Source organism: Nicotiana attenuata, chromosome 8 (genome assembly GCF_001879085.1).
Source record: "Nicotiana attenuata strain UT chromosome 8, NIATTr2, whole genome shotgun sequence".
Taxonomy (NCBI): Eukaryota; Viridiplantae; Streptophyta; class Magnoliopsida; order Solanales; family Solanaceae; genus Nicotiana; species Nicotiana attenuata.
This window is the reverse complement of record NC_031996.1, coordinates 33032064-33048595: the sequence shown is the minus strand read 5'-3', so window position 1 is coordinate 33048595 and position 16532 is coordinate 33032064. Positions and strand designations below refer to the sequence as shown.

The 16532-nt window shown below is 34.9% G+C and overlaps 2 protein-coding genes across 2 annotated transcripts; one reads left to right on the top strand and one right to left on the bottom strand.

Annotated features, from left to right (window-relative positions):
* Positions 4042–10866, top strand: LOC109231218 (ORM1-like protein 2). The gene is made up of 3 exons (XM_019396803.1): positions 4042–4481; positions 6466–6614; positions 10547–10866. Exons 1-3 carry the CDS (start codon positions 4296–4298, stop codon positions 10683–10685), a joined length of 474 nt encoding a protein of 157 aa, XP_019252348.1. The 5' UTR covers positions 4042–4295; the 3' UTR covers positions 10686–10866.
* LOC109231217 (dof zinc finger protein DOF4.6-like) lies at positions 12980–16015 on the bottom strand. The gene is made up of 3 exons (XM_019396802.1): positions 15855–16015; positions 14728–15180; positions 12980–13961 (listed from the first exon to the last, which is right to left on the bottom strand). The coding sequence occupies exons 1-3, from the start codon at positions 15876–15878 to the stop codon at positions 13494–13496; spliced, it is 945 nt and encodes a 314-aa protein (XP_019252347.1). The 5' UTR covers positions 15879–16015; the 3' UTR covers positions 12980–13493.

Here is a 16532-nt window from a genome sequence, read left to right as displayed (position 1 = left end):
GGCAAAATTGCCCTACGCGATCGCGGAAATAGGGATGCGATCGCGAAGGGTACCACTGACTGGTCATCGCGATCGCGTGGAAGGTTACGCGATCGCGTAGAAGAACTACTGGGGGTCCAAGGATTTGGCTTACGCGATCGCGTGGTTCAAGACGCGATCGCGAAGGAAGACGACTCAGTGCTATGCGATCGCGTGGGGAAGAGCGCGATCGCGAAGAAGGAAATCCCTGTGTAAAAATTGCAGAAAATCTGATATCATCCTAAGTCCAAAACCACCCCGAACACCTCCGAAAACACTCCCGAGCCCTCGGGGCTCCTAACCAATCACACACCCTAACTCCATAACATCTTACGAACTTACTCGAGCGATCAAATCGCCAAAATAATCTCAAATCATTGGATCAAGCCTCAAAATCATCATTTTCCTTTCAAACTTCATAAACTTCAAACTTTAGATATTTAGGTCCGAAACACGTCAAACGACGTCCGATTTCGACCAAACTTTACAGAAAGCGCTTAAACAATATATAAGACTTGTGCCGGGCGTCGGAACCAAAATACGAGCCCGATACCACAGTCTTTTAATCAATTTTCATTTCCATTTTCCTTAATAATTTCAGAAAAACAATTTCACAGAAAAATTCATTTCTCGGGCTCTAGACCTCGGAATTCGACTCCGGGCACATGCCCGAGTCCCATATTTTTCTACGGACCTTCCGGGACCGTCCAATCTCAAGTCCGGGTCCGTTTACCAAAAATGTTGACCGAAGTCAACCTTAAACATATTAATATCAAAATTCTTCAAATTTTTCACAGAATTCACATATTTCAACATAAAAGCTTTTCCGGCTACGCGCCCGGACTGCGCACGCAAATCGAGACAAGTAAAAATAAGATTTTCAAGTCCTCGGAAGCACAGAATGAATGAGGAAACAAGTGATGACCCTTTGGGTCGACACAGTTTCTATGCGCCTAACTTCAGTATATTGGGTTTGTGGACGATGCCAAATGTGCAGAACACTCATATATTGTAATCCATCGTAGAAATGATTTCAATATTTAACAAAATTAGCAAGCTTGGCCTGTTGGCTCCAAGGAGCTGAAGCAGATTATCATTTAACCCCGTTGGATTAGAAGGCCGACTCTAAGTCTTGGTGATACACAGGCTCTAGAGCTGAAGCTTACAAACAATTACTTCAGCTCTAGAGCTGAAGTTCGATTGTTAAAAAACAAAAACTTCAGCTCTAGAGCTGAAGCTTACAAACAAAAACTTCAGTTCTAGAGCTGAAGTTCGATAGTTAAAAAACAAAAACTTCAGCTCTAGAGCTGAAGTTCGATAGTTAAAAAACAAAAACTTCACCAGTTACAAACAAAAACTTCAGCTCTTCAGCTCTAGAGCCGAACTTCAGGGCCGACTACTAGAATGCTGAAGTTTTGCGCGATTGCCTTTGCTACTTCAGCCCCGTATGCTGAAGTTATGCGAAAAAGCGGGTACGTTTGCAAATTTTTTTGCAAAGCGGGCACAGGTTAAAACGTGACACAAAAAACGGATATAGATGCAAATCCTCCAATTTTTGTTCTTCGGTCGAACATCATCCAGCCCATTTATAAGCATCACCATTTGGTAGTCCAACAAGTTCTGGCCCATATGAAAAATGGCCACCGTTATCGGACAATCATGAAATGAGCCAATTGAACTTGAGAATAATCGTATTTAAGTTAAATCTTAAATATACTTACGGCATAAATTTTTTAACACGTTTAGTATAGCTTTATCGTTATAGTAAGCTCATTATCTTTTTGCCAAATTATCTATTTGATATATACTGATAAACAAGTAGTCTTTAAATTTAAATATGTTATTACACTGTATTTGTAAAATAAATTCTGGAAATATAAATGAATATAAACAGTAATGAATATAAACAAATTCGAGCCCACTGAATTCACAGTGTTTCCTTAAGGAATTTAATCCCCTCCTAGTACCCAAGGTTATGGATTATTTCCTCCCAGGATAGAACGAATTACACACTGGTGTAGTGGTACTTCAAACCCCAGTGTTTCAGCGAACACAAAGTTCGGTAGCAAATCACACTTACTTTTTGCTTTGTTTTGATGCTAAAAGTATGCAGAAGAAGGAGAGGAAACTCAGAAAATTGTAGTTAAAATTCTGAGCAGAATAGTGTTGTATTTATAGCCAAAGTTGGGTCTCTTCAGAATGGCTGTTTATGCAAAACGCCCACAACATAAATGCCATTACATAAATGGCGATTTACTCAATAATAAAGAGGGAAAATAAAGAGGGAAAATTGAAGAGGGTAGTTACTTTACTGTTACCAAAACAGAAAAACGGATTGGATTTAATATTAATATTTTGTTATTAAAACAAATATTTAATAACATTTCTGTTAATATTTTACTATTAACAAATAAATTTGGTCCAAAAAGTTAATCAATCAATTGACCAAATCCGAAGCCGAAGCCGAAGCCGTAGCCGAGCGAGCGACGACGACGGCGGCGCGAGGCTTGCCTTCTTCTCAACTCTTTAAGAGCTAGAAGAAGAGCAATTGCTTATATACCCATAAAAAACCTCTTCCTCTTCCAATATGGGACAATGCCCATTTGCCAAGGGAGGGGGAACTTAAAATTTCACTCAAAAATTTCATTTCCCTCCATTTCCCATTCACCCTCTTTTAAGTATTTAATATATTAATTAAATACCTTAAAAACCCAACAAAATATTCGATATGACATCCAGTAGCTTGATCCCATTTGAAATAAATAGTGCAGTAGCATATGATGCACAATTACTTAAGTATTAGTTTAGTAGTCGATTTCCTAATGTACCAACGATAGGTTTGAGTCGGTCCAAATTAGAAATAATTAAAAAATTCATACTTGACATTAAATAAGGTTTCTAAATTTTATTGCCAACTAACATAATAATTAATTGGCCCCACCATTGCTATCCCAATTCCCAAATCAAAATTAGTGGTCATTTAAAGTACCTTTAGGTCAATTAAACTATAGCTCAAAGTTTTTGACAATTATTGAAACAATGTCATTTTCATGATATGAAAGATTAATTAAAGTAAGTCTAGAAACAGAAAGTGGTCCATTTCTGATTTGGCGGTGATATTAACTCAAGTAGAAATTATTTAATTTTTTGGCTTAAAGTATGGACCAAGTATTTGTAGTTTTGGTTTGTGACATTCTCAACACGCACAAAATCTTTAATTATAGTTTAGAAGGCTTCCCTCTTGTCAATTTTCAACTAAAAGACACCAACCGACCATCAAACTCATACTATTGTTATTATTGTCTCTTAGGAAAATGAAAAAAGAGAGAACGAAATTTTGATTATATTTATACATGCTTATCCGTATAGTAAAAATTATGATTTTTTATGTATAAAAATAATATTGTTGAAAAAAACTATCAAACAAGAACAATAAAATCAAAGCTAATACATATATACTATTTTCCCTAATATATCCTATCAAATGACCCCTAACAATGTAACACCAACAAGAACAATAATAATACAAATGTTTATTACATAGGTCCACAAGAATAATTATTCACTTTATTGAATTAACATTTTCCCATAGGTAAACCAGATAAATTAACTTCAAACTCACTATATAAGCTTCCGCATATAATATTTATATTAAATTGAATAATTTAATTTTATCAATTAAGAATTGAAGTAAAAATACATATCTATTAACCACATAATTAAAGATAACAACAACAACATGATACCCAATATTATCCCATACTATGGGGTTTGGAAAGGATTGTCTGTACCCATACCTTACCCTACTTTGTGAGGATAGAGAGATTGTTTTCAATAGACGCTCACTCAATAGACCTGGAGAGAATAGTGTGCACGCAGACCTTATCCTTAACTTAAAGATAACCTTTTAAGTAAATAATCTCCAAATATTATTTCAAATATAATTTATATATTATTTCAAATATTTGATTATTTAACACCTGTCAAAAGAGAATAAAAAGTAGTAGTAAATGAAATAGGAGTAGTTAAAAAAGCAGCAGAAATGAAGGAACCACAGTGGTCCTACCCATCAAACCCACCGGCTAATACAGTCGTCGTTTTCATATCAACAACGTTTTGATCAAATATCTTAAACTATTTCCAATAACAATTAATCCCCATTTTCATCTTCATTCAATAATCGGAAGCTCCGAATTTCTTCTTCCTAATTTGTATATACAAAAACTCAATTCAGATAAGGATTATCGGATCTCCTTTTGTTGAATTGGAAATTGTGGATGGCGAATTTGTATGTAACGGCGGTACCGACGACGGATCTGAATCGGAACACGGAGTGGTTCACGTATCCAGGTGTATGGACAACTTACATCTTAATTCTATTCTTCTCATGGCTCGTTGTTCTCTCCGTCTTTGGTTGCTCTCCTGGCATGGCTTGGACCATTGTTCATCTCTCTCATTTTCTCGTACGCCTCTTTCTCTACATTTTTTTTTAAAAACTTTTTCGTGTTCTCGTTTAATTTAGAATTAAGGCTTAGTAGTTGTAGTTGTTGTTGTTGTATTCACCTTCTCAATAAAGGAGGAGGGGCTGTGGTAAGTGGAGGAGCTAGAATTTTATACAATTGCATTCGAGAATATCAAATGTTACACCTGAGATTTGAACTTGCGACGTAAAGCATCTTTTGAAGCCTCGTTGCCACTTTACTAGAATTTTTTCCTAATGTCAAGGGGATTTAACAACTTATATATGACCAAACACTAGTTTTTATCCTATTTGCACAGTATAATCTTTCAGCTAAGGGAATTCAATTGAACACCTTTCATTGAGCTAGCTCCGCAACTATGGTTGTGGTAGGTTGATAGTTTGCTTTAAAGTAGTCCAATCATGATGAACTATATTCACAACTATGTTCCTTTGAAATGGGTCCACACCAGAGGCGGAGCTAGGATTTGAACCTTATGTGTTCGAGATTATAATTCTTTTAAGTTACTAGGTTCTAAATTAATAATTTGTACGTATACGTCGGATTTTTAATACAAATAGAGGGTTTGAACAAAAGCTACTGGTTCAGCCGAACCCCCAAATAGCACCGTGGCTCCGCCCCTGGTCCACACAAATAAATGCATGGTAAATGCATAGTTGAATGATTGACTTATTGATGTCTATGTTTCTGGATATATTTTTTTTGGATTCCAAAACTCGTTTGTCTTAGTGATTTCGGGGTTTATGGTACTGCGCCATTTGGGGAATTGTCTCGGAATCTGTAACTAATCCGAGTTAGGTGTAAGCTTGAGTCATTTATTACTTGTTTACGTCAACTTGAAATCATAGATTTTGAGAAGTAGCTCGAGGAGTGGTGAATTGAAATTTATTTTATCCGTCTTGATTCTTAGATAGAGTAGAAAAGGATACAGTCGACTCCTACTATTTTGTGATTGATGGCATGCACAATTGATATATTTGATTCTTAGATAGACGGACATGCAAATTGTAATAAAAGCATTAGCTTTTTAGTGTCTTGTATACTTGGTTTTTGCATCTTGATCGATTTCGCTAGACATATTACTGTAGTCTTATATTGGTTGAGAGCATGGAGTCTATGACTCTATGGACTTTAATCTATTATAATATTGAGGAACTCTCACCACTTGAACTATCTTTACGGTTGAGTTAGCCCAATGTTCGTTCTCATTACATGGTATCAAAGCTAGACTTATCAGTGTTGAGCTCGCGTGTTATGTTATTCACGCTCTAGATGTCTAGACCTAATTGTGCCGGGAGAGGAGGGTAGGAGTAGGGGGCGGGTGTTAAGTTCCCACATTGGTTGAGGGTGCATTTTATAGTCTATTTATATGGTTTCAAGAATTTTCACCACTTAAACTAGTTTTTTGAGTTAAGTTAGGTCTAAGACCATTTTCATGACATTATGATGCATGCTTAACATACCTTGTAATTTCTCTATTTAGTCACCAGTATGCGGAGTAACAAGTACATTTGGAATTTGGGGACTTCTATTAAAATTGCTAATTTGAAAGCTTAGTATCTCTATTATCCTTTTGACGTCTTTTTCCTTGTTCTTGCTATGCTTGCCTGCCCATGTGTTTAGTAGCAAATAAGAAACATTGTTTACCTATGTAATATGTTGTGAATAATGTCTGTGCATAAATCCTAGGCGTGCCAAAGTCTACTTGATGATATTTACCTTCTCTTTGGTCTCAATTTGTGTCTCTTTGTGTGTGTATGTTTTTTTTACCTGGTGTTATAGCATGGGTGGAAACCTTGTACTATACCTACTCTCGATTTTTATCTCTCTTTTTGAAGGACTGCCTTCTCTACTTATTTCACGTCATTTATCACTTTTTTCCACTGGAAGTAGGGAATGGAATTTGTACATACTCTAAATCTTTTGTTGCCTTACCAACGACTTCGCCTTGTCTATTTATCTTCAGGTCACATATCAATGTTTTCACTGGAAGAAGGGAACACCATTTTCTGATGACCAAGGTATCTACAATAGATTGACTTGGTGGGAGCAGATAGATAATGGGAAGCAGCTTACTCGCAACAGGAAGTTTCTAACAGTTGTCCCTGTGGTGCTGTAAGTAGTCAATTTCATCATGTTATTTGCTATTTGGACTTCTAATGCTGTGAAAGATATCGTGCTTGCAAGTATAGTTGACATGTATATGAGCTCTCCAACTGACTTGCATAAGCTTCTAAGTTGCACCGTCATGCATTTTGCAACAGTGCTTCTGATCATTGTAGTAGTTCATATATTGGAGGGTGTAGTATTCTTAGGCTCTGATTATGGGCTTGGTTAACTAAAACTTGCTATCTTTCATTTTATATGAGACTATTATTAGTTGAAAGTTAACAATAAATGGGACAAGAAGTTAGGAAATAGAGTGTAGTTATTAGACCAATTAAGCATCCAAGCTTATGTAATTGGTGATCGTGCAGCGGTTGAATGAAAACATCATGGATAACGCACAAGTCTTTTTCATGATTATTACGTTCATGCATAACTTCCATGATCAATGATATCAGCCCAATTGTTAATTATTTTGAGCTGGATTACTCTGTTTTTCTGCTAGTTTTTAGGAATTCCTTACCAAAACAATATATGATATAGTCCCTACATAACAAGCTGTACCGGAAGCATTTTTTAACCACTTATTCTTAATAGCTTCTCCAACAAAGCATCATTGCAACACAGAGCAAATTTATCGAATCTAATGCTATAAATTTTTATGGAGAATTCAGTGTTGAAGATATTACCTCAAATAAGTGGATCATGTGTTGGACAAGATAGGGTTGCTCAAGTGGGAAGCACCCTCCACCTCCAACCTTAGAGTTGTGGGTTCGACTCACCACTTTACCATTTCAAAAAAGAGGATAATGTGTCTGATTAAATCTCATAGTCGCATTTTTTGGACTCTTAGAGTGGAAAATATGGCATCAATATCTCCTAGAGAATAGCATGACAAAGGAAGAACTAACACATAGAATATGATCACTCAAAAGGTGGAGTGATTTACGATAGGAAGATACCTATCAAGGTGAAGACCAAGTTTTGTAAAATGGTTGTGGGATTGTGGCACCAGCAATATTACATGGAAGTGAGTGTTAGCTTACAGAATGTTTCAAGTTCCTCAATATTACAGAGTGTTAGCTTACAGAGTTTAGCTAAGAATGGAATCAAAGGTTCTGTATGGCTGATACTAATTAGTTAGAAATTAAGGTTTACTTGTTTTTACACTTAAATTAGTCCTGATGTTTGTTCGAAGTGTCTTTATTTTGGTTATAGATTTATATGCCCGTTTAGGGGTAAGTGTAACATTTTGAGATCTCTAGTTCTGGAGAACTGCTAATTTGCCGTACAAGACAACTTATTTAGTAGCCAAATGAAATTGACCTTAATAGACCAGAACGGGTCAACGGGCATTGAGGATTTCATTCGCTGACCCGGCTAGTTTGAGGTTGATACACTGCTGATTGATATATACCCCAATTGTATTAGTTTAGAGGGAAGTTGGTCCCATTTAGCTTCAAGGCCTACATATTACATGGTAAAACCAAAATCTGACACTTCTAGAAAGTGTTAGGCTGTTAGCATTTAATGACTGAAGCAGAAGGTATCTGGACATGCCATGGTTGGACAACTGTGACAGGTTCCATTAGCAATTATTGAGCATTCACAGCTTATTGAGCCACTAATGGACTTCTCCCTAAGGTGGATATACAACTGTTGAGTTTTTATTAGTGCTTATAACAATTACTAACATTTATGAATTTGCTGAGAACCCAAATGGTCCATGGGAAAAGGAACAGTGTTTTCCCCTGAAAGCAATATGCTGAATTTTCATTTGATTAAAGTTAGCGTTCAGTGGACCTACGCCCCAAAAAGGGGGAAAAAAGAAATTCACTGTGAACTTTTCCATACAAAAAAAAATTAACTGTGAATCTTGATGGGAAAAGAATCATCTTTAATTTGTTTTACAACTGTTGGAGGTAGCTATCCTAAAGGTTATTACTCAAAGTTTGTAGAAACTAATAAATCTTACCTTTGAGCCTGGAAAAATGACCTAAACTGTGGAATTGAAGGAGGAAACTCATAGTCTTGTGGCGTCAATTCTCAATCTTTGCTCTTTATCTCCGGAGTCATCGAGTTGTCCGGAATGTGGTTCTCCTCATAAGATTTAGTTTTGAATGATCTAAAGCAAAAAGTGCAGAATAATAAATTCTTTTCAAAGCATTACAAATTAATTTCCACATTTTAAACGCGCTATTGCTTTTTCAATATTTCTCTTGGATGACCGAGAAATTTGTCTGGGATGAATCCTTAGGATCAACTGCACCCTTCGAAGCTCGGGGATAATGGACCCGTTCCTCTACCCTTATCCACTTAAATACCAGGCTTAGTTCGCATGGCGCAAGGCTCGAACCTGTGACGTAAGTTATAAGTCCCTCAACCTTTGCCACTTGAACTAAGCCCTGGGGGCACTGATTTTTCAGTATTTCAAGGATACAAATGCCGTTTATTCATAAGAAAAGCATTATGCATCCTTCGTTTAACAATACGTTTTGTTGTTTAGGAAGCTCTCAAGTTCTCAATGACATAGAGCTTATGAAAATTCACTTTTGGAGTCTGCTACAGCCGAGCTGGCTCCTGAAACTTTTGTTTGCATTGTAACCTATTTATGTTGGGAGTTGCACCATGAAATATGTAGCTTTTTGGTATTTAATCTTTGTAAGTGTAGCAAGCTTTCTTAAGGCAGTTGATTTGTTTGCAAAACAATTCTTGTTGAAAGAGTTCAATTTTAAACTTAGAAGTAGTAGAGAAAATGATGAAAGAGCGATCAGCCAAATGCACACTCATCAAAAGAAAAAAATGAAAAAGAAACCCCCAACCCCAACCCCAACCCCCACTTTTCGCACATAGGAGTAAAATGTTGAATCAGCACGAGCATCTTGATACCATTGTCAGAGTCTTTTATTTTATGCTATGGGCTTATGCACACATCCTTGTTTGCTTTGCTGCATAGCATTTCTTTTTCTGCCTTTTCGCAGAATTTTCCCCTGTAATTTCATAAAAAAAAAAATTCACAAAATTTGATGGGAAATTGCTTTGCTGCATAGCATTTCTTTTTCTGCCTTTTCGCAGAATTTTCCCCTGTAATTTCATAAATAAAAAAAAAAATTCACAAAATTTGATGGGAAAGGAGGGAGGAAATTAAACAGTGCATGTGCACTTAGTTTGAGGTTGTGGGGTGGGGGGTGTTGCTGTGGTTGGCATGCTTATTACTTGCCTATCTGGAATTATGTTATTGATATTTTGCAGCATTCTTTTCTTATTCATCCATCATAGTTTTCTTTTGATTAGTGATGAAGCATTGTAGTTTCCTAGATATTGGAATCTCCTTCCTCCTTTATTATTATTCAGAAACATTACTTTTTGTAAGGCATATGATTGATGCTTATTGAACAATACCGTGTCGTATTAATGATACACTAGCTTATGCACTGTCACGTAAAAGACGAACATTGAAGGTAGCTAAGGTTGATGATCAGCAAGTGGAAAATATGGTGTTCTCATTTATTGTACCCAGAACAACAACTAGTGCAGCTTTTGTTTTAATGATGTGGTAGGACATTGATTTGTTAGCCATTCGTCTTGCCTGTGCCACCAACTAGACAATGATCCTCTTTTTTCGTTTTCCCTTTGGAGAAAAGATTCTTTAAAGAGCAGCTTGGTGCACAAGGCTCCGCATTCACGCAGGGTCCTAGAAGGGCCGCACCCCAAGGGGTGTGATGTAGACAGCCTACCCTAATGCAAGCATTAGTGGCTGCTTCCACGGCTCGTAACCCGTGATCTATCGGTCACACGCTTTTTTGACCGCCGTGGTATGATTGCCGGGCCCTCTCCTCGTTCCACCCTTCCTATTGGGATGGTTGTCTGTTCTCCATCTTATCCTCTGTAGTGTATGATGCCTTTGCCGTAGTGTTCTCATACTTGGTTTCTTTTCACAGGTACTTGATAGCCTCTCATACAACCGATTATCAACACCCAATGTTGTTCTTCAACACAGTCGCAGTTTTTATACTGGTTGTTGCCAAATTTCCAAACATGCACAAGGTTCGTATTTTCGGGATCAATGCAGATCAATGAACTGGGTTAAATTGAGCACATACAACAGAAAGAAATAGTATTTGATTTGCATTAGCATCTTGAGTAAACAAAGATGCCCCTGTACACGGTTTTGAAAGATTTCGATTCGATATTTTCGATTTTTGACTTAATACCAGTATCATATCGAAATATATTTGTTATGGTTCTGTTTTTCCCTTTTCGATTTCGATTTGATAACTTGGTACTTTTCTAAACTTATATTCTATCAACCAAACTTGTAATCGTGATTAATGAAATTGATTTTTCAAACTCAAGCAAAAAGGAGAAAAACTAAAAGGAAACAAATTAAACCAAAATGTTAGTGATGTTTTATTCTAAAACAGAAACTCTCATTATTTGCTTGAAATGAAAAGTAAAGAGAAAACGCAAGACATAATATTACTAAGGAAATTATACGATCCAATAAATAAATAAATTAAAAATTATTCATATGACATATCGTTGATTTCTGTTAAGAGATCCCGAATATCACGGGATAGAAAAGACTCATAAATGTGCAAACTTTTGTTGGGGGTTTTCCAACTTCTTAAAGAAAACACCTCCTAAAATGGCCTGAAAGAAAATGACCCACCGAAAGTGACTTACTGCAATGGTACGGTAACACCAGTGTATAATAGACATTTGTGATTCGGTTCTTTTTCGGACTCCGCACATAACAATAACTTAGTACATCAGGTTGCCCATTACTGTTGTTACATTTAGAGTCATATTTAGGATTTGATGTTTATAAGTTTATATAACGAGCTCAAGTTAATATACAATAATAACTTAACTGTGTTGTACTCAAATATTTACAGATATTTAATGAATTTCTTAATACATAAATATAATTTAGGCAAAAGCTATTGAATTCCTATGTACGGTAGATCTACCTCTGAAGGAGGAAGATTGTTATACGTTGATGATCAACTTTAATGATAAATTATTAGAACTATGAAAAATAGAGTGAGACTTTTAATTTTCAGTTAGTAGATCCAAGTTAGTTTGATATTGATGTTTTTTTATAAACAATTACAGAGAAATGGAGGGTGTAGATGTGGAGTAAAGTGGGAGAGATTATTCCTTAGCACGCTTGTCAAGGGGAATGTTTGTGGATCCCACAAATGACCAAAAAAATTAGAGTTTGTCAGATGTTTTTCCTACTTCTTTTAATTTTTTAACAATAAAAGAACATGCGCAATTATCATCCCATTGAAACTGCTATTTGGCCAGGTTTTTATATATATATATATATATATATATATATATATAGAAGATCAACGAGAACGATTTAGACGGAATCAAGATATGAGATTTATAAGTTCAGTATTATAGTTTATTTAAAGTAATAATTTATACATTCAATAAATTTTTTTGAAATAAACACATCATTTGGATCAAAGCTACTAGGTTCGGCCAAACGCGTAAGACATCTGCTAGCTTCGCCCTGATTACATATCTAAAATAATGATAATAATAATAATAATTACGTCTTAGTCTTAAATAAAAGAAAAAAAATATTTATTTAGTAGCAACAATTTCTGTAGTAGGAAATGTACATGTATGTTCCACTTCACCCCCAAAAAGGGAAGAAAAATAAATCAGGAATAAGTATTTCTTTGACTTTCTCACACATTTTACAGCAAATATCACTTTAATTATTTCCCGGTTCAATAATTAACAAAAAAGGCACACATTCGTTCACCAGTTTTATATTAATTAAAGAAACAATCTTGGATAAGAGACTTTTTTTTCCTCCTAAATACAAGCTTTTAGTTGGCCTATGAGATTATAAAACGTCCATGACCACGTTGAATCATGCCATTAATTTAGGTATCATATAAGGTTACAACATAATTCATGAACAATGTCATTGTGTGTAAATTAAACTCGTAGTAAATTACACATGCTTTCAAATAACCAAAACCACTATGTTATCAAACCAGAGGGGATCAGTCTTAGAGCAACGGTAAAGTTATTTTTATGTGATCTATAAGTCACGAGTTCGAGCTGTTGAAGCAGCCATTAATGCTACCATTAGAATAGACTGTCTACATCAGATGTGGCTCTTCCCCAAACCCTACGTGAATGCGGGATACCTTGTACACATTTTTATATGTTATCAAACCTGGCTACTGATGTTCATGGCTTAAGTCATATACAGCCATTTGAAGTGAAACAGAACCTGACAACCTTAAAAGTTTTTTTGGAAAAAGAGTAAATCATGAAATAAGCCATGTTTATGTTCAGAAATTATGCTGCAAAACTATACTTTGCAGAATAAGTAGCTCAAATAAATTAATAACAAGTCTCACAAAGCTCAATACAAACTTGAAAATTATACATAATAATACATTTATTTTTCTAATGACATTAATTAAAACAATACTAATGGGATCTCTTTGCCTTCCTTTTTGTGATAATAGAAAATAATTATAGGCATCACAAATTCTGGTCTTCTTGCCCTCCAAAAAAAATCTGGGCTTCCCTTTCTTTCAGATAACTTCCACCAACTATAATCCAAAGTAAATTAATGACAACTATATGAAAAATGAGAGAGTAAAGCAAACTAAAAAAGATTAATTAGAAGAAATCAGAATTCCTTTTATCCTATGAGTTAGTTTTTTTGAAGAAATTAAATCCAAACAAGGCCACCCCCACCAATAAAAACTACAAGAAAAATCATAAAATTACTAGTAAAAGAAAATCTTTCTTTTTTTTTTTTTCTAAAAAAAAAAAAGAGAAACCCCAGAAAGAAAATAGAAGAAAAACCCTTGAAATATTATTGTATAATATATAATATTTTTTTTACCAAGAACCTCCTCCTCCTAACATTCCATTCCAAAATCCATTAGTAGATTCTTCAGCAGGCTGATGATGATCTCTATTATTCTCATTACCACCATCATTTGTAGTATTTGTGGTTGAAATTTGTTTTAAACCTACAAAAGGAAACAAAAACCTTCCACTTGTATTTGTCTCTTGGATATTATTTCCATAGGCTGCATTTCCAAGTCCATGATCCAATGAGAAATTTAGAGATGGCAAAGAAAATCCAGATGAGTTATTATAAACTGAATTTGGATCAGTTGAAATATTGGCCATTGACATAAATAAATTATTATTCCTCCCTCTTGATGTAATCCCATTAATTAATTCCAAAGCTGAAAGCTGAGATGACGAAGACGCAGAAGAAGAAGAAGATGGAGGAGGAGGAGGCAATGGAGAAATACTTGGACTGTTGTTGTCCTTGTTGTTTCCATCATAATTTGGTACCTGTTAATTTTAAAGGAGAAAGAGTTGAAATCAGAAAAGCTCGGACACTACTGTTATAAAAAAAAAAAAAGTCGAAATCAAAAATGTATTTCTGAACGGATTATCGTAATTTTGAGAAGTCGAGTAGTAGTAATTGTTACAACATATAGTTTAGTAACTTTACTGATACTTGCTACTATTGTTATTTCAACAACAATTGTTGCTTAACTTGCACATTTACACATACGTAAGTACAAGTGACTTTTTGGTTCCTCAAAACATTCAAAACATAATATTAATTTTGACCCGATTAATAGTTTCGAAAAGACTTTTTTTTAAACAAATAACAACGCATAAAAGATTTTGACTTTTGTTGTTGTCATTGATTTATTGTTTATTTTTGTCTTCTTGAGCCGAGGGTCTTTCGAAAACAGCCTCTCTATCCCTCTGAGACAGGAGTAAGGTCTGCGTACACTCTACCCTTCCCAGACTCCACTTGTAGGATTTTACTGGGTTGTTGTTGTTGTAACCAGTGGCGGAGCCACCTTACAGGAAGGGGTGTCAAATGATACCCCTCAGCGGAAAAATACATTGTAGGTAGGTAAAAAACAAATTTATATGTATGTATATTATGTATTGACTCCCCCTAATTTTCTGGAATGTTTACTATTATATATTTTGACACCCCTTAATAAAAATTTTGGTTCCGTCACTAATTGGAACAACGCATTAAAGAATCTAATAAATTCGAAAGAACTGAACGAGAAACGGTATGCAGTGAAAGTACCTGAATTAGCTCAGTGATAGTCTTGAAATCAGATGAAAACCCCAAGTTAAGATCTTGGCTCCCTTCAATATGGATCTTACTAGGGTTTTGATCATGATTATGAGATGGTTGATTAATCAAATCAGGAAGTTTTTTCAAAGGATTATTAACATGATTTGAATAGGAGGAAGAATTAGAGGAAGATTTCTTGTTTTTTCTTGAACCACCACCAACAGGAATATTTCTAAGAGATCCACCAGCAGTCCAATATCTTCTACAAGTCTTGCAAAAATACCTTGGCTGAGAAAGACTATAGTTGTTATAGTAACAAAACTTTGTATTTGTTGAATTACACCTTGGACAGTTCAAAGCTTGGTCTTTTTGTGGCCTAACTTTTCTTTCTACACATGAATTAGGTTTTGATGAACCATTTGTGTTTTGTATTATCTCTTCCATTGGCTTCACCACTATCTCCTACAAAAAAACAAATAACAAGAGGAAATAAATGAACAACATAATAACAACAACATATTCCAGTATAATTCCACAAGTAGAATTTGGGAAGAACAGTATGTACACAGACCTTACCCTTACCTAGCGAGGTAAAGAAGTTGTTTCATATAGACCCTCGGCTCATGAACAACATTTTTAAATAAACACCGAAGCATATATAGATATATATATGTGAAAAATACTAAAATTTCAACAATTATTAATTAGATTCTGATCAACATATATATAATTTCAAAAAGTATAATCGTTCAGTGATATTATCAATTTAAATCTTAGATCCGACTCTGATATGAGCATCAACTATAGCTAGTAAGCACCACAAAGATTTTCAGATGAGTAATCAGAAAGGGAAAGGAAAAAAAGTCAGGTGCTTTTACTTTAAACTTTAACTGTAGTTTAATCCTTTTCACTTTCTCAACCTTTTCATAATCACATATATGTAGAACAAAAAAGAAAAAGTGTAGGACAAAAGAAACAGAGACTAGAACTTTTCTCAAAAGCAAATCAAGATATTTAACTACAAAAACTCTTATCCAAAAAATACAGGAAAAAAAAAAGAATTAATGAGATCAAGAGAAACAAAGAAAAGATTAAGCTGAAGGATCTCTTTAAGAATTCTCTTAGTTTAATCATACCTGAGGCCATTGAGCAGTATCCATTGATGAAGAAGGAGGAAGAAGAAGAAGCAAAGGAGAAATGGAGGTTTTTTTTTTTCTGAAAAGGAAAAATGAGCAGCTTTATGAACAAGTGGTTTTAAAAGAAGAAAAAGGAATGTTTGAGACGGTTTGTGGATGTTGTATCTGCTTTATGTTTGTGGGTGGAGAGAGAATGAATAATATATTTTTCGGTTTCTCACCTGGTGTTCGGTATTTACTCTGATTAATTTGAAATTGCGGCAAATCCCACTTTAAGAGGTATAGCCTTTCCTATTAAATATGACTTTTTTATACCTAGAGTTCGAACCCGAAAATTCTAGTTATGCCATCACACTTTGAAAGGTAGAGCCTTCCTGTTTAAAGGCGACTTTGAATTTATAAACTCTAGTTAAAAATGAAGGAATACTTATCTCGGGTCGCATTAAAGGTGTATCGTTTCCTATTAAAGATGACATTATACCCATAGTTTGAACCCGAGAAGTCTAGTTATGCCAGCACACTTTGAAAGGTAAAGCCTTCCTTTTTAAAGGCGACTTTAAATTCAAGAACTCTAATTAAAAATGGAGGAATACTTATATCTTGACCGTAGCCTCTGACGATAAAAGAATGAATAATGTGACATTCTTTTTCTTTAACCTATTGACTATATGTATAGTA